The sequence below is a fragment of the Juglans microcarpa x Juglans regia genome, chromosome 8D (assembly GCF_004785595.1).
Source record: "Juglans microcarpa x Juglans regia isolate MS1-56 chromosome 8D, Jm3101_v1.0, whole genome shotgun sequence".
Lineage (NCBI taxonomy): Eukaryota > Viridiplantae > Streptophyta > Magnoliopsida > Fagales > Juglandaceae > Juglans > Juglans microcarpa x Juglans regia.
In genome coordinates, this window is record NC_054608.1 from 35172353 (window position 1) to 35199012 (window position 26660).

General features: G+C 36.6%; 4 protein-coding genes and 1 long non-coding RNA gene across 11 annotated transcripts in view; 3 read left to right on the plus strand and 2 right to left on the minus strand.

Moving 5' to 3' along the window:
• Positions 1 to 550: 550 nt before the first annotated feature.
• Positions 551 to 8522, plus strand: LOC121242468. Its single transcript, XM_041140314.1, has 2 exons — positions 551 to 921; positions 8353 to 8522. The coding sequence occupies exons 1-2, from the start codon at positions 551 to 553 to the stop codon at positions 8405 to 8407; spliced, it is 426 nt and encodes a 141-aa protein (XP_040996248.1). The 3' UTR covers positions 8408 to 8522.
• A 3488-nt stretch (positions 8523 to 12010) lies between these two features.
• Positions 12011 to 13611, plus strand: LOC121242505. The gene is made up of 2 exons (XM_041140362.1): positions 12011 to 12473; positions 12619 to 13611. The coding sequence occupies exons 1-2, from the start codon at positions 12066 to 12068 to the stop codon at positions 13348 to 13350; spliced, it is 1140 nt and encodes a 379-aa protein (XP_040996296.1). The 5' UTR covers positions 12011 to 12065; the 3' UTR covers positions 13351 to 13611.
• Positions 13559 to 26660, minus strand: part of LOC121242501 (dicer-like protein 4) — a 75685-nt gene continuing 62583 nt past the window's right edge. For 3 of the 4 annotated variants that reach the window (XM_041140349.1, XM_041140350.1, XM_041140346.1), the window contains one exon: positions 13559 to 13907. In XM_041140349.1, coding sequence (XP_040996283.1) covers positions 13559 to 13907 — 349 coding nt within the window. Of the gene's footprint in view, positions 13908 to 25719; positions 25973 to 26660 lie in introns of those variants that run through there. The other variant, XM_041140347.1, reaches the window with a different exon arrangement.
• On the minus strand, positions 14260 to 15939 carry LOC121242506. The gene is made up of 2 exons (XR_005935913.1): positions 15385 to 15939; positions 14260 to 14497 (listed from the first exon to the last, which is right to left on the minus strand). It is a non-coding gene; the product is annotated as an uncharacterized LOC121242506 (long non-coding RNA).
• Positions 19628 to 25762, plus strand: LOC121242502 (disease resistance protein RPV1-like). 4 transcript variants are annotated; one of them, XM_041140358.1, is made up of 7 exons: positions 19628 to 19707; positions 21468 to 21937; positions 22356 to 23460; positions 23645 to 23920; positions 23989 to 24873; positions 25015 to 25474; positions 25508 to 25762. In XM_041140358.1, exons 1-7 carry the CDS (start codon positions 19687 to 19689, stop codon positions 25696 to 25698), a joined length of 3408 nt encoding a protein of 1135 aa, XP_040996292.1. In that variant the 5' UTR covers positions 19628 to 19686; the 3' UTR covers positions 25699 to 25762. The 4 variants fall into 4 exon arrangements, with proteins under 4 accessions (XP_040996292.1, XP_040996291.1, XP_040996293.1 ...); XM_041140357.1 differs by having other exon boundaries at positions 25015 to 25762; XM_041140359.1 differs by lacking the exon at positions 25508 to 25762 and having other exon boundaries at positions 23989 to 24883; positions 24914 to 25157.

Here is a 26660-nt window from a genome sequence, read left to right on the forward strand (position 1 = left end):
GTCCAGAAGCTATAAAGTGAATATGGGGAATTGTATGCCAAATCCTGCATGGAATGGAGTAAGTCCCTATATATATATATATTTATATATATATATATATATATTTCTCTTTTCCTTTTATACTCGTTTTGTGTGCCTAATTGGTTTATATATATATATATATATATATATATATATATATGAATATATTTGAAATATATTTTATGATGTATTCATTCAACAGGCTGAGATGATATTTTCGGGAAAGAAGATTCCAGATTGGTTCAGCCATTGCAAGGAGATCACTTCAAATAGTCATCGGTGTGAATTTGATATTAAAGTGGCCCCACCGTATAATTTGGATGACATCATAGCAATTGCTTTTTGTGCTGTTATTGAACCCGTTGCAACTATTGACTGGCGCGTTAAAATCACTAATACCAACATCGGTACTTATTTGTATGCACGTTCACAATTTGATGAAATTGATTCAGATCATGTATGGTTAAGGTACTTAACTGCAGAAGAGATTACCTACTTAACTGCAGAAGAGATTACCTTTCAACGAGCTATGAGTGCAGATCAGGTAGATAATCTGGGGATTATATTTGAAAGCACTCCAAATTTAGTAGACAATCTGAGGATTATATTTGAAAGCAGTGATCCAAATTCAGTGATCTTCAAACGTTGCGGAGTTCATCTGTTATACAAACAGCACGATGAACAGAATGCCAAAGATCATGCAGGTGTGCCCCATCATGAAAATATTGATGTCCATTTGAATGCACCCATTGAAGATATTGGAACTTTAGCAAATCCAATGGGTGGAAGCCAGCTTTCTAAGAGGCGTCGTGTTGATTATGATGACTACGAAGATGATCACAACATTGAATCCAACTTGTACGCACAACAAAGGAAGCATGCTTCAACCTTTGAAATCAAATTTATTAGATGGAGCGGCGCCCTCGTGGGGCTGACCCCTCCTGCTGATAACTTATGGAACGCATGACTTAAAGTCATACGTTACTACCGTTACAAAAGGCAATTGAAGGCTGGCCTTTAAGGCCAGCTGTGCATAGGAGGACTATATATAGTCCTCCTCAATTATGTTTTTGGTACCCATCTAAAAAAATAGAAAAAAGACTCTCTCTTTTTGTTCTCTCTTGATAAAATACTTAGGCTGTGGATTTGTAAGTGTTACTCTAGTTCCATACTACGTAGTACACTATCGCCACTAAGAGGAAACGCTTGGAGTTTATCAATCTGGAAAAACTTGTGGAGCAATTCTTTAAGCTGAGCTTGAGGTACTTTTCCGCTGTGCATTCTAACATTGGTATCAGAGCTATTTTTTGAATTGCTTCCAGTTTTTAATTTTTTCTCGCATATGCTTGAGATTTGTATGGTGTTTTTTTTATCCTCTTTTTTTTATCTGTTAAAAAAAAAAAAAAAAAATTACGCGCACCAGGTGGTGCTGCGAGCACCAACGCAGTGGTGCTGCGCGCACCACCGCAAGGCGCTGCTCGCACTGCGGTGGTGCAGCGCGCAACATTGCGGTGCTGCGCGCACCAGCGTGGTGCTGCACCAGGTGGTGCTGCGCGCACCACCGCAAGGCGTTGCTCGCACCACAGTGGTGCAGCGCGCACCATTGTGGTGCTGCGCGCACCTCGCCGCGGTGCAGCGCGCACCCCCGTGGTGCTGCGCGCACCAGAGAGGTGCTGCTCGCACCACGGAGGCGCAGCGCGCACCGGCGAGGTGGTCGGCAGCACCCTGCTGCTTGGATCGATCACTTCCGCCGCCTGCGGTGCTGCGTGGGAGGCTCCAGGGCGTGCTGCTTCGAACGGCTACTGTTCACGTGAACAGTAGCCGAATGGGAGGAAGAAGATGACCATTAGGTCATCTGATTTCCATGGGCTTGGGCCTCATGGCCCGGCCCACTCTTTTTTTTTTTTTTTTTTCTCCTTCTTTTTAAATATCACGGGCTGGGCTTGGCCTAACATTTTTACTGGGCATATTTTTAAAGCCCAACTTTGTTCAAGCCTATTTTTTTTAAACAGAAAATAAAATGAGGGGATGAAATTTGCTCTAAGATATATTGTTATATTACATGTGATTTTTTATTTAATTGTTTTTAGATTAAATGTGATCACATGTGAATATATAGTTATATTCATGCTATTTTTTTTCCATTATGTTATATTACATGTGATCTTTTATTTAATTTGTTATATTAAATGTGATAACATGTATATGTGAATTGAACATGTGGATATGTGATTATTTTTATCATTTATGAATGTTAGGCTTGAATGTTTATACATTAGTCTTTATTGATAAAATAGAAAAATTCCCACTAAGTAGTCTTAGTTAGAAATGTCAGTGTAGATGATAGACTGAAAAAAATTGAAGTGACCCCAGTAAGAACTGTAAATGCACTGTATAGCCAAAAGACCACAGTGACCCCAGTAAGAACTATAAATGCACTGATGGAACAAGAAAAATGGACTGTAATGGTCTTATATGAACCATCTTTGTAGACTGACCCAACAGGTTACTGTGGTTGGAGTAGCTGTCCTTGTAGACTGGCCCAAAAGGTTACTGCGATTTTAGTAGGTTATGTCTTTACATGTGACTAGGACTAGATGACTACTTAAGATAGTGGGAGTATGGTTGAGATTTATGATTAATTCTCCCATATTTTTTTTTAATTTGCGCGGGAATTAGGTTAGAAATTTAATAATTGGATATTGTGGCGCAAGAGATGATTTTGAAGCCTAGCGATTTTTCGATCTTGCGACATGTCTAAATTATTTTTCTAACTTGGATGGACGCGGCAGATTTCTTAGGTGTGTGTGTAATATCCCTTCTTTGCGTTTTGTAGTGAAATGGCATCCAAGAGTATAGTTGCCGATTTAAACAAAGGGGAGAAATTGGATGGGGAGAACTACGATATTTGGCATCGCAAGATCCAATATGTTTTAGATGAGCAAGAGGTCTTGGAGGCCTTATCTCACTCCCTTACTGAGCCCGGGGAAGGGACCTCGGAACAACACAAAATAGATCAACTAGCCTATACTCAATGGGCTAAGAAAAGTCGGTGCGCGCGCATAATAATGTTAAGCAGCATGCACAATGATCTAATGTGTGAGTTCGAGATCTACGACACTGCCCAAAGCATGTGGGAGGCTTTGAAGTTGAAGTTTGGTGGAATTTCAGCCACTAGGTTGCGTGGGTTAACCATGAGGTTTGACTCCTATAAGATGCGCTTTGACCACACGATGAAGCAGCATCTTAGGGCTATGTTAACCATGATCCGTGAACTTAAGTCGGCAGGAAACAACCTGACTGATGAACAGCAAGTCCAGGCAGTGATAAGATCACTGCTGAATTCTTGGGAGAATATGAGCCAGAACCTGACGCATAACGAGAATATCAAAGACTTTGATGATGTCTCGCGTCACTTGGAATTGGAGGCTGAGCGCCTAGAGGCTGCCAAGCCCAATCACACGGCCTATGTGGCTGATTCTGGTTCGCGTAAGGCATCAAGGCCTAAGCGCAAGAAGTCTAAGAATGGAGTAGCTGCTGGACAAATTAAGAAGGTGTCAGGAACTTCTCAGCGCAGCAAGAGGGGCAAGCGCGGGAAGAACAAGTCGAAATTAGAGTGCTTCAACTGTGGAAAGAATGGCCACTTCGCTCGTGACTGCACTGAGCCGAAGAAGGTACACTCTGACTTTTCTCGCATTGTTTTTGTAACTAGCCATGTGATGGTTGCTCACTCCTATCCTGTGTGGACTGTTGATTCAGGAGCGACCGAACACATAGCGCGAGATAGAGTTGGATTTGTTGAGTATCGCCGGATTCTAGCTAGGAGTCGTGATATCAAGGTGGGGAATGGAGCTAGCGTTGAGGTACTGGGACTTGGTACCTACAAGCTGGACTTGCGGGGTGGCCGCACTCTTTTCCTTCACAATGTGCTATACGCTCCCGAGATCCGACGAAACTTACTTTCTGTAGTCACTCTATTAAGACTTGGTTTTCGTATTGTATTTGAAAACAATTATGTTTCCTTTTATTTGGGCCATGTGTTTTATGGCAATGCTTTTCTACAAGACGGTTTTATGATATTGAATTTAGATTATTCAAATATAAATGAGTCAATTGCTTTTCTTTCTACATCTGATAATTTAGATTCATATAAATGGCATGCTAGGCTTGGCCATATAGGGCAAGATAGAATGACTAGGTTAGCTAGAGAAGGCCTTATAGGCAATCTCGCTAAGGTCATCTTACCCACATGTGAACATTGTCTAATGGGAAAAGCTAAGAGAAAACCGTTTGGAAAAGCCACAAGGGCATCTTTTCCACTGCAATTAGTCCACTCAGACATCTGTGGTCCAATGAGTGTGAGGGCAAGACTCGGAGGTGCCTACTTCATCACATTTATAGATGATTTTTCACGTTACGGTCATATCTACTTAATCTCCCATAAGTTTGAAGCATTGGAATGCTTTAGGCGATATCTAAGAATGGTTGAGAATCAGTTAGACAAGAGTTTAAAAGCTCTAAGAACTGACCGAGGACGAGAATATCTCTCTGAGCAATTTAAAAGGCTCTGTGATGAAAAAGGAATCAAAAGACAGTTGACAATGCCGAATACGTCCCAGCAAAATGGCGTGGCGGAAAGGAGAAATCGAACACTGCTTGAGATGGTTAGGTCAATGATGGCGCAAGCAAACCTACCAATTTCTTTTTGGGGGGATGCACTTTTGACTGCTGCCTACATTCTTAACCGAGTGCCCTCCAAATCAGTAACTTCCACCCCATATGAACTATGGACCGGCGAGAAACCCAATTTGAGTAACTTGCAGCCATGGGGTTCAACGGGTTTTGTTCACAATCTTTCTCATAAGTATGGGAAGTTAGGCCCTAGAGGGAAGAAGTGTATCTTTATAAGGTACTCAGAACACTCTAAAGGGTATGTATTAATAGGTGAACAATCTGATGGAAGTGTGACTGAGATTGAGTCACGAGATGTGGATTTCATTGAAGATGAGTTTCCAAGTAGAGGTGAGGTTGATAGGAGTTTAGAACTTCATGAGATTGTAGAACAAGAAGAAAGTGCTCCAAGGAATTTAGTTGAGAATGAGGAAGAAATTCTTCAAGCTCCTACAAATTATTTGAATCCGAGTGGGAGCACATCACTTGTCAATCAATCACAACAACCTCAGCCGCGTAGAAGCACACGCGAAAGTATTCCCCGTCGCGTTTTGAGATTGAAGGGGAAGCTTTTATGGTAGCTCCGCATGATGATGACGAGCCTAGGACAATTTATGAGGCTCTCTCATCTTCTACAAAAGATGAGTGGATGAAAGCTCTTAATGATGAGATTGAGTCTATGAAGATTAACCAGGTCTGGGATCTAGTTGATCTACCAATAGGACGTAAGACTATTGGGAACAAATGGGTTCTTAAGGTCAAACGCAAGTCGGATGGATCAATAGATAAGTACAAAGCTCGCTTAGTGGCGAAAGGATATACCCAACAGGAAGGTATAGACTATGAGGAGACTTTTTCACCAGTGGTGAGGTTTGCCTCAATTCGCCAGATTCTAGCTATAGTAGCAAACATGGATTTGGAACTCTACCAGATGGACGTTAAGACAGCATTTCTCAATGGAGAACTAGATGATGAGATCTATATGGATCAACCAACTGGTTTTGTGATCAAAGGTCAAGAGCGCAAAGTGTGCAAGCTCAAACGATCTATATATGGCCTAAAGCAATCATCTAGACAATGGTACCTCAGATTCCATCGAGCCATTCTCTCGAATGGGTTTACGATGATCACAGAGGATCATTGTGTTTATGTCAAAAGGTCTAACAAGAGTTTCATTATGTTATCATTATATGTTGACGACATACTACTAGCTGGAAATAATAAAGGGTTGATAGTCGCCACAAAAGAGTGGTTATCCTTCAATTTTGAGATGAAGGATATGGGTGAAGCAGAATACATTTTGGGAGTTAAGATCTACAGAGATCGCTCAAAGAGACTTTTGTGTTTGTCTCAACAGACTTACATAAAGAAAGTCCTCGAGCGCTTCCTAATGAATGGATGTAAACCCATTGACACCCCTGTTGCAAGGAGCAAGAACTTGTCTAAAGTGATGTGTCCTAAGACTCAAAAAGAAAAGGAAAAGATGGCTCGTGTCCCTTATGCTAATGCTGTGGGTAGTCTGATGTACGCAATGATGTGTACTCGACCTGACATATGCTATGCAGTTGGCTTAGTGAGTAGATTCCAATCAAACCCCGGACTAGCTCACTGGAAAGCGGTCAAAAGGATTATGCGATATCTCAAGAGAACTGCGGACTATGTGTTGTGCTATCAGGGTTCAGATTTGCAGCTAAGAGGTTACAGTGATGCCGATTGGGGCAGCGACCTAGATGAGCGCAAATCAACCACTGGGTATGTCTTTCTGCTCAACCAAGGCGCCATTACGTGGAGCAGCAAGAAACAACCCTGTATAGCTTTATCCACCATGGAGGCAGAATACATAGCTTGTTCTGCAGCAGTTCAAGAAGCTGTTTGGTTACGGAGGTTCCTCAAGCATTTAGACATTGGCACGGATACTTCAGATCCGGTGACAATATTCTGCGACAGCATGGCAGCTCTCGCATATGCTAAGGACTCAAAGTATCATGGAAGAACCAAACACATAGATATCAGATATCACTACATCAGAGACATGATAGCGCAAAAGGAAGTGGTTCTGAAACATCTTTCTACGAGTCGCATGGTTGCTGATCCCTTAACGAAGCCTATAACAAGAGATGTCTTCGAGGCTCATGTTAGGAATCTAGGACTGCGTAGACTATAAATGTAATTTGTGTTTCAAATGACATAAAGATGTAACATTTCCTTTGGGATATTAATACAATATGATTTAGTTCTTGTCTTTATCGTATTGTTTTTTAATACACATACACAAGATATGTCAACAGGCTTAGATCGGCTCACTCACACGAGCGATCGCCTCTAGCGCTTAAGTAGCGAGTAGAGATGAGACATTGTGTCCCTAGGTACTTGTCCAAAGGGATAAGTTAGTTGACACAAAGTTATGTCGCCTTAGTGGGAGCTAAGATGAGGTCCATTGATAGGACTATGCATGGGTTACCCCACCATCCATGTAACCTGTAGTAAGCCAGATGCGAGTTCCTCTTTGACGCCTTGGAGACGTGCAAATTGAGGAATTCGGGTTAGACGCTTAAGGAGCGGCTAGACTGAGATCTGTACGGTGTTGATATAGACACATGCTCTTTGAGAAAGAGAAATCCACCGTAGCATGTGTTTCATACTATATGTGCTTATACGACCATATGAGTAAGTGAGTAAAATGTTTCCCTCTTTCTCACTGTGTGAGTCTCATTTCTTAAAAAATGTCCTTTACTTTTGACTATGTCACGAGATGGAGGTTGTGATGTTTGCTACTTTGGCATGCTGTCTATGGCCATGATTGATACGGTCTAAAGAGGCATTGTTGGGAAAGCAGTTCGACCAAAATTGAGTGATATGAGTGTAAAGGGAAGACTATTCGATATCATATCTTCGATAGTGTTTGCTGACGTCATACTAATGACGCTACATCTTGGTAGCGGCTAAAAGTTGTGAACACATTGAAATATTTGGAGGTAGTCAAGCATTGTTCTGAGTTTTTTTAACTCAAGAGGGTTCGAAAATGCTTGATCTTGATGCGATCGAATAAGTCTAGGACATGACCAGACACTTTAGGGATGTTACTATGCTGGTCTTCTCTGGGAGAGATTTGGTGTATGTACTCCCTCCTTTCTACAGATGTGCTTGGTGGTTGCACGGCTTATTTATTTGTATGAACAAGATTGAGAACATTAGAGAGATGCTGACCTGGGGTCATGCCCACTGTGTGCGAGTGGGAGATATTAGATGGAGGGGCCCCCACGTGGGGCTGACCCCTCCTGCTGGTAACGCATGGCTTTAAGCCATGCGTTACTTGTAACGTATGTAACGCATGGCTTAAAGCCATGCGTTACTGCCGTTACACAAGGCAATTGAAGGCTGGCCTTTAAGGCCAGCCGTGCATAGGAGGACTATATATAGTCCTCCTCAATTGTGTTTTTGGTACCCATCTAAAAAAATAGAAAAAAGACTCTCTCTCTTTTTGTTCTCTCTTGATAAAATACTTAGGCTGTAGATTTGTAAGTGTTACTCTAGTTCCATACTACGTAGTACACTTTCGCCACTAAGAGGAAACGCTTGGAGTTTATCAATCTGGAAAAACTTTTGGAGCAATTCTTTAAGCTGAGCTTGAGGTACTTTTTCGCTGTGCATTCTAACAAAATTTTTTATGAAAGCTGTAGTATTGAATAGTCGTGATGAGGAGGAGTATGATTGACTTCAAATTTGTAGTTTCAAGTGTATGAAGGAGCAGTTATGTACAGTAGTTGGTTTTATTTTGTATTTTAACTTAATTAAGCTTCGTGTATATGAATGAAAATATGATTATATAATAGCCTGGAATTGCCAATACTATTATTTTGTGATCATTCATTCATCCATGCCAATTCCAGCAGAACAAGAACTACGTCCTAACAGAACTCGAAGGAAGAGGAGATGAGTCTGTTGACAGAACTAAAGATTTGAGGAGAAAAAGAAACCAACCACAAGGGAAATAACGAACTGCCGAGTAGAGATAATAGGATTAGGAGAGGTGTTTTCGGCAAAACAGAGGAGAGAAAGAAATGGAGGGTAACCGTCGGCGTACGAGGTAGCTCTCACCACAAAGTTTGAATCCTTAATTATATCACAACATAACACCATTGAGTACGAGGTAGCTCATCACCTATTAACCAGAAAACTCTCACCACATTTGGTAGAAAATACTTGATCTCCAAAACCATGAACTATTACACACTTTCATCAAACTCACCAAGAATTCATTCCTGAATCTGCACCAACTATTATCTTTAAATTTGTTATGGATCTAATCCCAAAACCTGTCACTAAAACCTTGAATTAATAACAATTATTATCCAAACTGGACCAATATCTTTAATCCTCAAAGAAATAATCCCCTTGAAAAATTCCTATATCAATAACTCAACTTCGATCAACCCCATAATAATGGTCACATACTAATCAGTCTCCAAAATAAATCAAGCTAGCACACCAAGCCTGCAGAATTAAAAACTTAAATCTTGTTTAAATTCAGTCATTCGAATCTGTAATTCTAAAACCTTAAATTATACCAGAATCATTCTCCGAAATCTGTAAGATCGATGAACTTATATCCAACAATAAAACAATCGACTCCCGAAGCTTTCAAAATCTAAAATATTAAAAGATAATAATCATTTTCTAAAGTCTACAAAACCTTAAACTTTGGTGAAATTCCCGTAAATCTATCCTTAAAGTTTGTTGAACTTACAATCTTCTATTCTAAAGCCTCGTGTCGTACATCCATGAAATCGAAAACTTCAAATATCTTACTCCCCAAATAGATCACCCAGACCATGTCGTTCCTTTCAAACCTTGATATTATAAAAGCACACCAAGTCGATAAAAATTCAAACCTAATTTGCTAAATATAACAATAGTATTCTCAGTCGTACCATCTTCCTGCCATAACTTAATCTTTAACCAATTTTTCAGCTTCGAACGTAACGAACAAAATAAAATAAACTTAATAATTAAAATAACATAATTTCAATTCCAATAAAATCAAATCAAATAAAACCAAATAAATTCAATTTAAATAAAAACAATAATTTCCAATTAAACCTTTAAACTTCTCTGGTACTGCACACATGGTTTTACCCATCTCAGCCATATCTTTAACCAACTCATATAGTCATTCCTATCATCAAATATTGTAAACCCGACATCGCTCTAAACTCCAGTACATCTTAAAAATCTAAACCACAAAAATCTAAACCTTAAATTTTAAAAAGATTATCTCTTATAGTCTACAAAGTAAGCTTGTCGGATCTAAAATCCCTAAATCTCAAAACTCAATCATAAAGTCCGCAGTTCCATAAAATTAGCTTTTATTCTTTACAAACCCACATCTCAAATCTGAAGTTTCTTCCTAAACCCACAGACATCCAAAACTCAAATGTTTTTAGTCTGCAGAACCTCAAACTTATCCTACCATTGAACTTATGTGCACCTTCAAAAATATAAACCTTACATCTTATAAAAGATCCTTACCAATAGTCAATAAAGTACGCTTACCTGATCTAAAACCCCAAGTGTAAAGAAAGTCATTTCTTAAAATCTGAAAAAAAATCTAAAGCCTTAATTCTCTTCAAAATCTTCTTTTTTTTTTAAAACCCACACCATCTAAGACCTCAAACATCCTAGAATATATTTCAACCGGTTGCCGGGTTCTAAAACATTAAAAACAAATAAAATCATCTCTTATAATCTACAAATTCCATACATCCAATCTGAGTTCACTTCCAAGCCTATAGATATTCAAAACCTCAGATTTCGTAGGCCACCCAACATGAGTATGCAAAAGCTCAAACCAACTATCTTTAAAATCAGGTCCTAGTGCTTTCAAAATTCTAAAACCTTAAATGTCATCAAACATCTTATTATAGTATGCAACCTGGCTTTCGCTCAAACTTATACAAACATCGAAATCTAGACCTCCAAGTCATGTCCTACAACCTTCAAACTAAGCCAATCAAATCTAAAACCTTAAATTCCTAAAACTTCAATCCATAAAATCTGCAGAATCTCAAACTTAAATATCCACATGATCATCCTTAAATTCCTCAAGTTCCTACACTGAAATCTTTACATCCTATGAACCCACAGAATTCTAAACCTCCAAGGTTTATAGTATGCAGAATCCAAACCTGGCTCTGATACCAAATGTAACGCCCCAAACCCGATTGGCCCGGAGAATTACTACCTGTCACTTAAGAACATGTTTCCCAATACAACTAAAATAAAACTCCAAAACTTTATTAGCAAAACTCAATCTAATGTAGTCTAAAAAAACACCACATTGAAAACTCTATAAAGTCATTACTGCAGCAAAATAAACTAAGGCGTCCAAAATCTCTCGGTAGTCGTAACAAACCAAACTAATACTTTCATAAGTCTTACTAACCCAAGCCCAAATTATAACTAAATCGAAAAGACATTAAAACTAAAGGACATCAGAATTCATTCTTCTAACATCTTCTCCCAGCTTAATCATTCACACTAATCCAGGTCCTCAGTTGGACTCTCCACATCATCTGAAAAATATTATAAAGATAGGGGGTGAGTTATCAACAACTCAGTAAGCAGAGGACATATGCTAGCGTGCAAACATGAGCATTTACAAAATATAGCATGCAGAACAAAACATTTTCTAGAGTTATCATGCAGAGCAGAACATATTTTCAAAAGTAACAGAGCAATAGTTTTAAGACAAGTAAAACCCATAATACTTTGGCATAACATAAACTGAATATCATCATTAGATCAAAACAGAGCATCAAACAGAGCAGAGACCATGTTTCACCCCCGTGGTAGGGTTGTGCTAACCCCGGTGGCCAAACTAGGCAGAGACAGAGGTGAAATCTTTCCTTTATTCTTCTCGGAGCCCCGAGTGTGCACACAGGAAAGACCACAATAAAACCACTTTGTTTCCAAAGTGGGTGCACTCAGAGACAGAGAAGTTGGTACCAACCCAAACAGAGCAGAGCAGAGCAAAGCAGAGACAGAGTCAGATACGAAAACCAGTACACCATGCCAAAGTTTTTCAAATGTTATATCAAAATAATATAGGGTATCAAAACAGAATCAGACAATTTACACACACTGAACACAAAAGCCAGAATATCTTTTCAAATAAATGCACAACTTTTCATATTCTCAATATCGCTCATTTTTCAGATTTCAGAAATCACATGACATAATTTAGCTCATGTCTACACAATGCATGTTAGAACATATTTTTCTCTTTTTCGTACAGATTTCATGAGTACATAATTCAGTTGAGATCTCTTGGGTGGATTGAGCTCAACGATTGTCCAAATATTATAAGTTTTGGGATGAAGGAGGAGGTGCATAATGGACAACCCACAAATTCAACCGCTTCTAATTTTCATTTATTTCTTACAAACTCTGGCCTATCAAAATCAAATTTCTTGGGGCCATTTCATTTCTTTCCCAAACTGGGCTATTTAGATCTATTAGGCAGTGATATCGTAAGCATTCCTTCAAGCATCAAAACATATGTTAGATTGTGGTATGTTTCATTGAATGATTGCAAGCAACTTCAAGAAATCAAAGAGTTTCCACCGAATCTAAAAGTCGTAAGTGCTAGTGGATGCATATCACTGGAAAGTTTACCAGAAATATCAAAAGAATTCAATTTCCCACGGCTAGAATGGATTGGCTTGGCCAGATGCTATAAAGTGAATATGGAAAATTGGATGTCAAATCCTGCATGGAATCAAGTAAGTCCCTATATAAATATATATATATATATATATATATATATATATATATTTCTCGTTTCCTTTTATACTCGTTTTGTGTGCCTAATTGGTTTATATATATGAATATAGTTGAAATATATTTTATGATGTATTCATTCAACAGGTTGAGATGATATTTCCGGGAAAGAAGATTCCAGATTGGTTCAGCCATTGCAAGGAGATCACTTCAAATAGTCATCGGTGTGAATTTGATATTAAAGTGGCCCCACCGTATAATTTGGATGACATCATAGGATTTGCTTTTTGTGCTGTTATTGAGCCCGTTGCAACTATTGAGTTGGAAGTTTACATCATGAGAGGAGATACCTTCGCCAGTCGTTATTGGAATACACGTGCAGCATTTGATGAAATTGATTCAGATCATGTATGGTTAAGATACTTAACTACAGAAGATATTACGCACCTACGAGCTGTGAGTGTAGATCAGGGAGATGATCAGGGGATTATATGTGAAAGCACTCCAAATTTAGTAGACAATCTGAGGATTATATTTGAAAGCAGTGATCCAAATTCAGTGATCTTCAAACGTTGCGGAGTTCATCTGTTATACAAACAGCATGAACAGAATGCCAAAGATCATGCAGGTGTGCCCCATCATGAAAATATTGATGTCCATTTGAATGCACCCATTGAAGATATTGGAAATTTAGCAAATCCAATGGGTGGAAGTCAGCTTTCTAAGAGGCGTCGTGTTGATTATGATGACTACGAAGACGATCACAACATTGAATCCAACTTGTACACACAACAAAGGAAGCCTGCTTCAACCTTGGAAATCAAAATTTATCTGAGAGACATCAACACTTGGTACAGGAAATATAATCTTGACCCATAATGATGGCAGAAAGAAGAGTTGTTTTCCATCTAGAAGACGGACGGACGAAGGGGAACGAAGGCAATGGTGATGGCGTCGTGATGAAGAGAAGTGGGGATTCTGGGAGGGGGGGCTAGCTGGCAGGGCTTTCTTAACGTAGACATCGATTGTGGTTGACTTCAAATTTGTTTCAAGTGTATGGAGGAGCAGTTATGTAAAGTAGTTATTTTTATTTTGTATTTAACTTAAGCTTCATATGAATGAAGTATTTGGAGGCTCCTCGAATTGCCAATAGTACTATTATTTTGTGATGGTTCATCCATGCAGATTCAAGCATATTCTTGTGGTACCTTACATGGAGAGGGCTTTTCTTTTTACTAAAAGAACAAGAACTACAAAATAAAACTCGAAGGTAGTTTCCAAAAATACACTCGAGTTTATATATATATATATATATATAAATTTGTACTCCTTCTGCTGCACTCTCTGCTGCATCTTTCTTTTTTGACTGTTGTGTTCCCAAGCACTCCAAAATAACATCTGGGGCTTCTATTTCCACAATCACCTTGAAAGTGAATCTGCAAGATATACGAATTACACGAGCATTCCTATTACCTAAATTTCAAGAAAATTGGACTTATGATCAACTTTAATTTCTGTTATTTGATGAGTCAAAGTCCTGAATAAATTTCTCTCCGAAAACAAAGGGTCTATATTATCATGGACTGACACCTGAAGTCCATGACAATAGACTTGCCCAAAAGAGTTCTGTATACATATATACGTGACTTACAACTTTAAGTGTAAGGCCCCAAACCCGGATGGTCTGGAGACTTACTACCTGTCTCTTAAGAACTTATTTTCCAACACAACTAAAATGAAACTCAAGTCGTTAATAGCAAAACTCAATATCAAGAGTTCTAAAAACCACATTGAAAACTCCACAAAGTTATTACTGCAGCTAAAATAAATTAAAGAGTCCGAAATCTTCCGATAGTCATAACAACCCAACCAATAATTTCATAAATCTTACTGAAACCCAAGATATTACTAAAACTCAAAGAGATTAAAACTAAGAACATCAGAAGTCCTTCTTCTACCAACATCTCCTCAGCTTAAACACAAACAGCAATCTAATCCAGGTCCTCATTTTGACTCTCCACATCATCTGAAAAATATTATAATGGTAGGGGGTGAGTTATCAATAACTCAGTAAGCAGAAATCATATGCTAGTGTGCAAACATGAGCATTTACAAAGTAGAACATGTAGAACAAAATATTTTCCAGAGTTAACATGCAGAACAGAACATATTTTCAAAAGTAATAGAGCGATGGTTTTAAGACAAGTAAAACCCTTAGTGCTTTGGCAAAACATAAACTGAGTATCATCATCAGATCAAAATAGAGCATCAAACAAAGCAGAGACCATGTTTCACCCCCGTGGTAGGGTTGTGCTAACCCCGGTGGCCAAACCAGGCAGAGACAGAGGTGAAATCTTTCCTTTATTCTTCTCGAAGCCCCGAGTGTGCCCACATGAAAGACCACAATAAAACCACTTTGTTTTCAAAGTGCGTGCACTCAGAGACAGAGAAGTTGGTACCAACCCAAACAGAGCAGAGCATAACAGAGCAGAGCAGAGCAGAGCAAAGCAGAGACAGAGTCAGATACGAAAACCAGTACACCATGCCAAAGGTTTTCAGATGTTATATCAAAATAATACAGAGTACCAAAACAGAATCAGACAGTTTACACACGCTGAACACAAAAGCCAGAACATCTTTCTAAATAAATGCACAACTTTTCATATTCTCAATATCGCTCTTTTTCCAGATTTCAGAAACCACATGACAGAATTTTACTCATGTCTACACAATGCATGTCAAAACATATTTTTCTCTTTTTCGTACAGATTTCACAAGTAAGCAAATAAACGACCGAGGTTGGTTTTGTTTTTCCCAAGTTCTCATTTCACCACAAAAATATGCAAAGTTTTCAGAAAATCAACCTCAGTCTCAAATAATTCGTGTAAGGCCTAGCATAGGAACCCCGCTTACCTGACTCCTGCAGTGCATTATCTATGACTTGAAAACAGTCTCTATCCGTCTCGTCACCTATTCATAAAAATAATATAAACTAAATATTAAAGTCCAACAACACAAAATTGGTCTTAGACAACTCAAGACCCAAACTCTAGATCATAATTCAGCAAGTTTAATCAAACTCCAACAGCCAAATAACAATCCGGACAGCCCTCACTTCGACCCAAAATATTCTATACCAATCTCAGTATTGTCCAATACAAGCATCAAGACCAATGCCAATTCAAATTCCAATAACTCACACTTATTCCAGCAGTTCGCAGTCCCAAACAATTACTAACAATTTAACCAACATTAAACAAAGCACACTTCTTCCCATTCACAACTCCATAACAGAAAATATAAACTAATACCTCCAAAAATTAAACTGTACTCGACAAAGAAAATTAATTCCCCTTTAAATATTCTCTCAACCATCAATCCAACCGACCCCCCTTACTCTTCGGGCTCAGTCCGGCACAACCAATAAATTCACAGTAAATAAGAATTAGCGCAGAAATACATTTAAATCTCAAAAGTTCTTTGAGAAAAATACTTACAATGCTACAATATAATTTTTGAAAGATCACGGAGGTGCTAGAAGCAGCAACGCAGCAACAAAACAGTGCCAAATGCACTGTGGCCGTGGGTCTCAAAAACCCACTTTTGAACGGATGTAAACGAAGACCCGAGATTGATAGGGTATGGCTTAGAGATGTCGGTGAGGCTAGTGGTGGTGGTAATTGGCGGTGGGTGGTAGCGCAGTAGGCGGTTGAAGTGCAAAAACACCCAAAACGGAAATGTTGATGGTGGGGCTTCACTAGTGACAGATCGGAGGTGAGGTTGGGTCCATTGGGTTGCTAGAAGGTCGAGGATGATGTGGTGAAGAGATGGTGGCCGGTCCTTCCTCTCTGCAACATTCAAATAGAGGGGCTTTCCACCAGTTAGCAGCACAGATTTCACCAACATTCAAATAGAGGAGCTAGAAACAGTTTCTGGAAGATCAAACCGAATCACAAGGCAGCACGTCTGAATATCAAGCCCTTCTTCACCAACTTTAGTTGCAACCAAAAGATTTAACTGCAAACGCAACAACAAATAGGAATAAATAACAAACCACAATCTGATGATCTAGAGAGCTGTCAATATCTTGCATAAATGTCTTTCTATGATCATCATCAACATCATTTAAAGGTTTGCCCAATATCACTCTAATTACAAGGAAAAGCACATGCATTTGAGTGATACGCTATTTAGTATTTTATACTGGAAAAGACTTTCCACCGATGGTTGATGCCAGATGCCATTAAAAGACAACATAATGCATCCTATCTTACGCAAATCCAATGGGGTGTTTGGCTAATAGATTCTCAAAATGTGTTGCATTGGATTATGCAAATGTAAAAGGGGATGGCTTTTTGCTACAATAAGTTAGTGTTGTGGGTCAAATTTGATAATTACTGTAATATGATCAAAAGGAATAAAAAATATTTTTTCCTTGCTTCCTACCATGATTTGATTGCAGCAGTTTTTTGAGGACTATAATATTATTACTAATTAACATATAATCGGTACAATGATAAAATATAATGAAATTAAATAATTTAAGAATTAAAAAAAAATTAATATTATTTTATTATTATATAAAAAATATATAGATAATCCAATGTGAAGATTGAATGTAAATGAGATAGGTAAAGATAAATTCATGTCATATATTAGCTACTTTCGTGAAATTATGGAGAAGCTTTTTAATTCAAATTTGTTTCAAGTGTGTGGAGAAGCTTCATATGAATGAAAATCGAATCATTTAGCCCAAGTATTCTTAGAGAGGGCTTTCCTTTCTTTTTGCTAGAAGAACAATTAACTACCAAACAAAACTCGAAGCCAGTTTCCAAAAACTGGAAGAATACAGGGTAATTGCATTAAGTCGATGGATTTCAACATTAACCACCATTTACAATCGCCATTTCAGTACGCTGCATCCTGCATTGAGATTTCAATACATACAACAACTGATTGAGGGGTCAAGGTTTGTGCTAATCATTTCAGCAAAACTTTTTACAGTATCTTGCAACTTTAATGTGTTAGTTTTAGAGAGAGAGAGAGAGATAGAGAGAATAAAATACTCTTTCCACACTTGATATCCTGCAGCTAAAATAATTGTACCTGTGGGCTGTAGATCATGAGGATGATCCACCAAGCTTGGATTTTCAGCTATCCTGCAAGCCTGCCCTCTTATTCGATGAGAGGTCATTAAGAAATACATTCTTCCATTTCATTTTAACTTGATAGTGATTATACAAATTAATTAAGTAGCTTTCCTTTTCATTAAGAAAAGTGTTACACCAATTTATAATAAAAATGTAACATATTACATTATGTCACACCAATTTATAAATTTATTTTTATAATAAGTTTTTAGGTGAAATATTTATATTTTTTTAACATTTGCGTACTCAATCAAAGAGAAGATTTGTTCACAACTCTATGAAGGGCTTTGACTTAAATCATCTTAAAATTTGACATACATATTCTGTTCAAAGTGAATGGACAAAATTAGCAGATTTACGGAAGGGCAGTTCTACGGAGACCGAAGGTCTACCCATAGAATTGACCGATTATTATTAAATTAATTTCTTTTAAACATTAAAAAAAATATTTCTTAATATTTAATAAAAAAACAAAATAAATAAATAAAAATGCACTCATCGGTGCAAATGCTCGGTAGACCATCTGTCTCCCTAGCATTCCTCGTTGCTACGTCCACAAATTATTTTTACAGAGAGCCTCTACCGAACACACAAAATCTTTTTTTTATTTTTTTTATCTTTTCTTTCATTATTTTTTTAAATTATTTAAATATTTTTTAAAAATAAAAAAAATCACATATTCATTTAAAAATACTTACTTAATCATTAAGTAAAAGAAAATTAAAAAAATTAGAAAAGTTTTCGGCAAAGAATTTCGGTAAGAATTTTATGTGTACATAGTGTTTTTCCTTTTGATATATTGCAAGTGAGGGAAAAAGGAAAATTTTTGGGATTTAAATCTAATCCTTCAACATAACTCTCCAAATTTGATCCAATGGTGAAAATTTAAATATTGATTTAAATTAATTTAAAATATATAATTAACATATAAATATCATATCATAAATAAATTATCAAATTTAATTTATAAAATACTAATCTTTCATCATTAAATAAATGATGAAATGTTGTTAAATATTTTAAAAAAAATAAAACTCTATAAATAATTAAAGTTTTAACATAATTTAAATATGATAATATTCTTAATTAACTAAAAAGAACTGATACAACAACCGAAAAAGTAATCCGAAAATGTGTCCTGAATGTATATTTCACTTTTTTTATTTTTCTTTTCTCTTTTTTCATGTATATTTTTAATCATCATAACCATTTTTTAAAAAAATAAAAATTTACAACATCATTAAAAAACACTTCTTTAATCACTAGGTAAAAATAAAATAAAAAATATGCAAACGTCCCTTGGACGTTACTTACTGCTAGTATATATATATTTATATATATATATATATATATGTTGAAATTAAAATTAAAGAAACAATTAAAAAGTTGGATTGCAAGTTTTGTTTTTCTTCCAGAAATGATAAAATAACACCCACTTAATTAACAAGTTATACAAAATTTATTCATAGATATTAATACTTTTAAAAAATTTCCATTTTTTTTTTTTAATTTAAGGTGTCTCATGAATTTTAAAAATAATATTACTTTACTATGTAGGAGTATTAATGCAGTTGTCATTGTACCACTGTTAATTTGTTTTGTTATATTTTTTTCTTTTAATAATTTAAAGGAATCTCATGAAGCTTGAAGAAGCTGCTGATCATCTTTCTTTTAATAATTTAACGAGTAATATTAGATACAAGTCTCAAATAGATAAGTTCTATATAAATTTTTTGTAAAATAATGGGTCTCACTAATAAATAATAATTTTTTTTACACTTTTTTAAGATAGGATCATTTTTTTACAAAAGTTTGTATGAAACTTATCTATTTAAGATTTATACAAATTATTTCTCTATTTTAACGCGGCATTGACTCAATGACTTCACCAAGTCCTTGAGGAAATTGCCATGAACATACCATCAACTGATAGGAATGGTGTGAGAAAGCGGCATGGCCTGGACTTGTCCTTTTGAAGGAGAGTCGATGTTTTCCAACTCTCTACATCCAGTAAGTACAGTGATCATCAGGCATTGCATACAAACATAAATGACTAATTTCTTCCATGGCCTTATCTACAATATTCTCTTTTAGTTCATCAACTTCTCATAAATATATTTAAATTCATCTTAACATTCAAATATATTTATAATAAACAATTCTCATCTATCTTAGATGGACCCTATAAAATTCAATTTATCATCTCAACTCACTATAATTTTTAAAGAACGCAACTTAGCTCAGTATCCAAACACAGCCTTAGATGAAAGATGAAAGTTGAAAAAAAAACAGTTAGAATATAATTTTTTAATATTATTATTATTTTGATATTTAAAAAAATTGAATTGAGATTTGGCTGTAATATAGAGTCAAGACATTAAGGACAAGAAACGCCAAAGTAAGATCCTACCCAACAATTTATTCTTTTATCTTCCCTTTTCTAACTTCATGTGATAGTGTGGGACATCCATATGCAATAATTATGGTCTTGACGAATATAATCCTGATCGTAATTAGGGAGGTAAATAAATTAGTCTGTTTAATAGTTCGCTCGGTAATCTTTCAGTTAAACTCGAGTTGAACTCGACTTTTGAAAAAAAAAACTCGCTCGTGAAAATAGATATTTGCTCGATTAGTAAATGACACATACCCTATAAAACTTTGACTATACTCGGCTAAGGCTTTTTAAGGCCTACTCGTTTATGCCTGAGTCGACTCGTTAGCTCGACTCGATTAAAGCTATTTCATATATTGATAAATAAATACATATATATATATATGTATGAGCTAAATCTAAGCATAGAACTTTTATGATTAAATATATAATATATTACCTAATTACTTATGCTTATATACTGAATATACTTCGTAGCTATATTTTATAATTTATACAATAATTAATCGATAAGATTTAATAACTTCATATACTAGTATGTGGTAACCATATATGAAATAGATATATGCTATCATATTATGTGTATGTATTAATAATTTATATAGGCATATAACATTTTATTATTATGGATGAATATCAACTAGTTAGATATTAATTATTTATAAATTTATAAAATCTTATAATTTAATAGAGATTCTACTTGTTAATTGTACAAATTTAATATTAGATTTTTTATTTTTTATTTTTTCCGGAACTCTTGAGAACATTGTGTGAAAATGGCATCTAAAGTTAGAAGAAGTTGCAAGGAAATTGGATACAACCAACGTGGCAGCGGCTTCCTATGATTTTGGAACATGCAAGTAATTGGTGTGAAGGAGTTATCAAGCCTGACGTACTTACGGCGTCAACTCACCTTTAGATTTGTTTCTGCTTTCAGGATGATTTACTTTGCTTTGTTTTCAATTTATTGTTTTCTTTTCTAGGCTTCGTTTGGTTACTTAACTCATCTCAACTCATTTCAACTCATCATTATAATTTTTTCAAATTCTAATACAAAATATAATAAACAATTTAACTTTTTCAAATTCTAAAATAATAATAATATTAAAAAATAATATTCTAATAATATTTTATCATCTCAACTCAACTCAACTCAACTCACTTTAACATTCAAACACAACCTAAGTATTTCCTTTATCAATTGTCTACTTTCCTTTTGTAATCTCCATAAATATTAATTTAACACGGCATTGACTCAATGCATTACTTAACGCGGCATTGACTCAATGACGAATCAATTTAACGCGGCATGGCCTGGAGTTGTCCTGTTAAAGGAGAGTCGATGATTTCCAACTCTCTACATCCAGTAAGTAGAGTGATCAGGCATTACATACACACACGTACACTGAGTAATTTCCATCATGGCCTTATCTACAATCCCTTCATGGTCTTCTTCTTCAGTCACCTCTCCATGGCTCTACGATGTGTTCTTGAGCTTTAGAGGAGAAGATACCCGTTATACTTTTACTGCCCATCTATACCATGCTTTGATTCAAAAGGGAATCCGTACCTTCGTAGATGATGATGAAGTTAAAAGGGGTGATGAGATTTCAACTAAACTCCTCCCAGCCATAGAAGATTCAAGGATTTCCATCATTGTATTCTCAAAAAATTATGCATCCTCAACATGGTGTTTGGATGAGTTAGTGAAGATTCTTGAGTCTAAAAAATCAAAGCAACAAATAGTTTTACCTGTGTTTTACCACGTAGATCCATCAGATATTAGACATCAAAGAGGAACTTTTGGAGAAGCATTGGCTAAACATGCAGAGAAATTGAATGGAGACATGAAGTTTCAGATGTGGAAGGCAGCCCTACGAGAAGTTGCTAATTTGTCAGGAGACCATCTGATCAGAAATGGGTATTTCTAGCTGCTTAATTAATTTGTGCTGTTCATTCATGATTTCCCCCCATTCTATCATATGTATAAATCACTAACTAGTCTGCATCTTGTATATATATGGGTTTTAATATGGAACTAAAACATTAATTTCTTTATAAGTTTATTGGAAATTAAAGCTGAATAAATTGAACTAATCACAACCTGAATGAAACTATATAAAAATCTAAGTTTTTGTTTGGCCTTTTTATGATCGCAAACTAAAGTACATGCAGAGATTGATCAACTCGTACGCTCTGCTTATGTTCCTTGTCTTTCTTATTTTAGTTTATTTTCAGGTTGTTGGAAAAAATTTATTTAGATTATGTTCCTAATTGTTTTTCATGCGAAGAGCACTATTCATTAATTAATCCTTTTTCTTTATATTGTATATAAATAGGAACGAATCTAAATTCATTGATGGAATCGTTCAAGAGGTATCAAGAATAGTAAATCATTCATATTTACCTGTTGCAAAGTATCCAGTTGGATTAGACTCCAAGGTACGAGATATCATGAAATATTTGCATGTAAGCATTGGGACAAATGACGTGCGAATGGTAGGGATCTTAGGAGTTGGTGGAATTGGAAAGACAACTCTAGCCAAATCAATTTATAACTCAATTGATTTTGCATTTGAAGCTAGTTGTTTTCTTCCAATTGATAGCGACACTGCGAATCAAGCGTATCGTTTGGTCCAACTACAAGAGACCCTTCTTTCTAAGATCTTTGGAGATTGTAAAAGTTTGAAGGTTGATAGTATTGATACGGGAAGCACTATGATAAAGCACATGCTTCGTTCTAAAAGAGTTCTTCTAATTCTTGATGATGTAGATCACTTGACCCAACTAGAAACCTTAACAGGAGGTCATGATTGGTTTGGTAAAGGAAGTAGAATCATAATCACAACAAGAGATCAGCACCTATTGACTACTCATGGAGTTGATTCAACATACAAGATGACGGGGTTGAATCACGACGATGCTTTTGAACTATTTTGTTGGCATGCTTTCAAAAGAAATAAACCGGATGACGGTTATGGAGAATTTGTAGAACAGATCATAAATTATGCTGGGAGCCTTCCACTAGTTTTGACGGTGCTGGGTTCGGATTTATATGGCAGAAGTAAAAAAGAGTGGGAAAGTGCATTGGATCAGTACGGGAAAATCCCTCACCAAGATATTCAGAGAATACTTCAAACAAGTTACAATAGATTAAGTGAAAATGAAAAGAATATTTTTCTTGATATCGCTTGTTGTTTTATTGGAGATGTATTTGATGATGTCATTAAGATACTAGATAGTTTTGATTTTTGCCCAAACTTTTGGATCCCACGACTTAGGGAGAAGTGCCTTATTTCTGAGCTCAATGGAAAGTTGCAAATGCATGACTTGTTACGAGACATGGGTAGAGAAGTTGTTCGACAACAATCACACGAAAAGCCAGGAGCACGTAGCAGATTGTTTAATCATGAAGACGTTCGTGATGTATTGGAGGTAGATACAGTAAGTCAGATCAAGATCTCTTTTAATTAAACATTAATTGTTTCTTTGCCACATGCGACATATGGTACTTTTATTTATGTGTATATATATATATATATATATATATATGAATAAATAAATAATTTTGTTTAAAAAAATAAACATTGTGATTGTTGCCACCCTTAAACATTGTCTTACTATATAGGGAACAGAGAACGTTCAAGCAATAGTGGTAGATTTTCCTGAAGACGATGACATGATACGCTTGAGTTCAAAGGCATTCAAGAAGATGAAAAGACTCCGATTATTTAGATGCCGCAATGCACGGTTTTCTGGAGAACTTAAATCTCTACCTAATGGAATAAGAGTGCTTGATTGGCCTAAATGTCCTTTACAATCTCTCCCACAATTTCACGGAGACAGACTTGTTATACTACGAATGCCCTTTAGTCTAATCCAGGAGATACGCTTGGAATTTAAGGTACAATTATTATTATTTTCAATATTTATTTCTTCAAACTTAGTTTGATGTTCTTTTCTTTTTAACAGAATCTCAAGGTTATGGATTTCCGTGGTTGTGAATTCATAACGAAACTCTCGGATATTTCAAGTTGCCCAAATCTGATGAAAATAAATCTTAGCTATTGTAAAAATCTAGTTGAAGTTCATGATTCTGTTGGATTAATCCTTGATAAGCTTGTTAACTTGAGACTTAATGGATGTTTCAATCTAAAGAGCTTTCCAAGGAGACTCCAATTGAGATCTCTGGGATTCCTTGATCTTAATGATTGCTCAAGCCTTCAAAACTTTCCTGAAATCGAATGTGAAATGGGAAATTTACGTGAAGTCCACTTAAGGGGCACCGCAATAGAAGAATTGCCTTCATCCATTGGGTACCTCACTGGGCTTGAAAGTTTAGAGCTAGGTAGCTGCGTAAACCTTAAGCGTCTACCAAGTAGCATTCATCAGTTGAGATCTCTTGGGTGGATTGAGCTCAACGATTGTCCAAATATTATAAGTTTTGGGATGGAGGAGGAGGTGCATAATGGACAACCCACAAATTCAATCGCTTCTAGTTTTCATTTATTTCTTACAAACTCTGGCCTATCAAAATCGAATTTCTTGGGGCCATTTCATTTCTTTCCCAAACTGGGCTATTTGGAACTATTAGGCAGTGATATCGTAAGCATTCCTTCAAGCATCAAAACATATGTTAGATTGTGGTATGTTTCTTTGAATGATTGCAAGCAACTTCAAGAAATTAAAGAGTTTCCACCGAATCTAAAAGTGGTAAGTGCTAGTGGATGCATATCACTGGAAAGTTTACCAGAAATATCAAAAGAATTCAATTTCCCACGGCTCGAATGGATTGGCTTGGCCGGATGCTATAAAGTGAATATGGAAAATTGGATGTCAAATCCTGCATGGAATCAAGTAAGTCCCTATATATATATATATATATATATATATATATATATATATTTCTCGTTTCCTTTTATACTCGTTTTGTGTGCCTAATTGGTTTATATATATGAATATAGTTGAAATATATTTTATGATGTATTCATTCAACAGGCTGAGATGATATTTCCGGGAAAGAAGATTCCAGATTGGTTCAGCCATTGCAAGGAGATCACTTCAAATAGTCATCGGTGTGAATTTGATATTAAAGTGGCCCCACCGTATAATTTGGATGACATCATAGGAATTGCTCTTTGCGCTGTTATTGAACCCGTTGCAACTATTATTTTGGCAGTTTCAATCATGAGAGGAGACACCTGCGCCAGGAATTATTGGGATGCACGTGCAACATTTGATGAAATTGATTCAGATCATGTATGGTTAAGGTACTTAACTACAGAAGATATTACGTGCCTACGAGCTGTGAGTGTAGATCAGGCAGATGATCTGGGGATTACATTTGAAAGCAGAGATCCAAATTCAATGATCTTCAAACGTTGCGGAGTTCATCTGTTATACAAACAGCATGAACAGAATGCCAAAGATCATGCAGGTCATGTGCCCCATCATGAAAATATTGATGTCCATTTGAATGCACCCATTGAAGATATTGGAAATTTAGCAAATCCAATGGGTGGAAGTCAGCTTTCTAAGAGGCGTCTTGTTGATTATGATGACTACGAAGATGATCACAACATTGAATCCAACTTGTACGCACAACAAAGGAAGCCTGCTTCAACCTTGGAAATCAAAATTTTTCTGATTTCAAGTGTATGGAGGAGCAGTTATGTAAAGTAGTTATTTTTATTTTGTATTTAACTTAAGCTTCATATGAATGAAAATATGATTATTTAGCCTGAAATATTTGGAGGCTCCTCAAATTGCCAATAGTACTATTATTTTTTGATGGTTCATCCATGCAAATTCTAGCATATCCGTGTGGTACCTTACATGGAGAGGGCTTTTCTTTTTATTAGAAGAACAAGAACTACAAAACAGAACTCGAAGGTAGTTTCCAAAAATACCTTCGAGTTTATATATACACATATAAAGTTGTACCTTCCAGGGACTCCTTGTAAGATCCAACCCACTACCAGCCCCAGGCTCATGGGAAACGTTTCCAGGATCCACGACGCACGGTTTCACGTCCACCTTCCATTTTCATGCATGCCCATTCATCCTTTTTCTCTAGGTTTTACCTTTTACTTTTTATAGCTTATATATATGTGTTAAGCATCCTTGACCTAGTTTCAGTGCCGCTACTATCTCTTCACGCTCTCAGCCATTTAAACTTGTCTGAGTCTCCATCTCTCACTGTGAACCTCTGTCCAGGCCGCATCACCACGCACTAGCCATCTTTCCTCTGTACAACACTAAACCGTAAGGCTCGGTTAACAACCAGTGAACTGCCACCACCAAGCCGATCCACGTGCCGCAACTCCACCAAACACAGCCCACGTCGGTACCTCAGTCACTCTGAGTTCACCACCTCAACTGTGCGCCACCGCCCCTCCGAGTTTCCCGTCCGATTCTCAATTGTCGGTAAAGACCACCACCCCTGTTTTTACACCAAGAAACAGAGAAATTTCCTCCATCGTGTGCCATCAACCTGCCAACCCATGCCGCCAGCCGTCGTCCCACCACCCTCTATCCGTCGTACGCCACCTCAATCTCTCGGTAAGCCACCAACCTCTCTCGTTGTATCTCCCTCTGTCTCTTCTCTCACATTTGCTCTCTCTCCCTCTCTCGGTTTCAGCTCT

Bases quoted from the DNA above. Each gene is read 5' to 3' on its own strand.
- LOC121242468 (XM_041140314.1), top strand. From the start codon at position 551: ATGAGTGCAGATCAGGTAGATAATCTGGGGATTATATTTGAAAGCACT. The intron at 922-8,352 runs ATTTATTAGATG...CATTCTAACAAA, and splicing joins GCTTCAACCTTTGAAATCAA to ATTTTTTATGAAAGCTGTAG.
- LOC121242505 (XM_041140362.1), top strand. From the start codon at position 12,066: ATGAAGGAGGAGGTGCATAATGGACAACCCACAAATTCAACCGCTTCT. The intron at 12,474-12,618 runs GTAAGTCCCTAT...TTCATTCAACAG, and splicing joins CAAATCCTGCATGGAATCAA to GTTGAGATGATATTTCCGGG.
- LOC121242502 (XM_041140357.1), top strand. From the start codon at position 19,687: ATGGCCTTATCTACAATATTC. The intron at 23,461-23,644 runs GTAAGTCAGATC...CTTACTATATAG, and splicing joins ATGTATTGGAGGTAGATACA to GGAACAGAGAACGTTCAAGC. The intron at 23,921-23,988 runs GTACAATTATTA...TCTTTTTAACAG, and splicing joins AGATACGCTTGGAATTTAAG to AATCTCAAGGTTATGGATTT.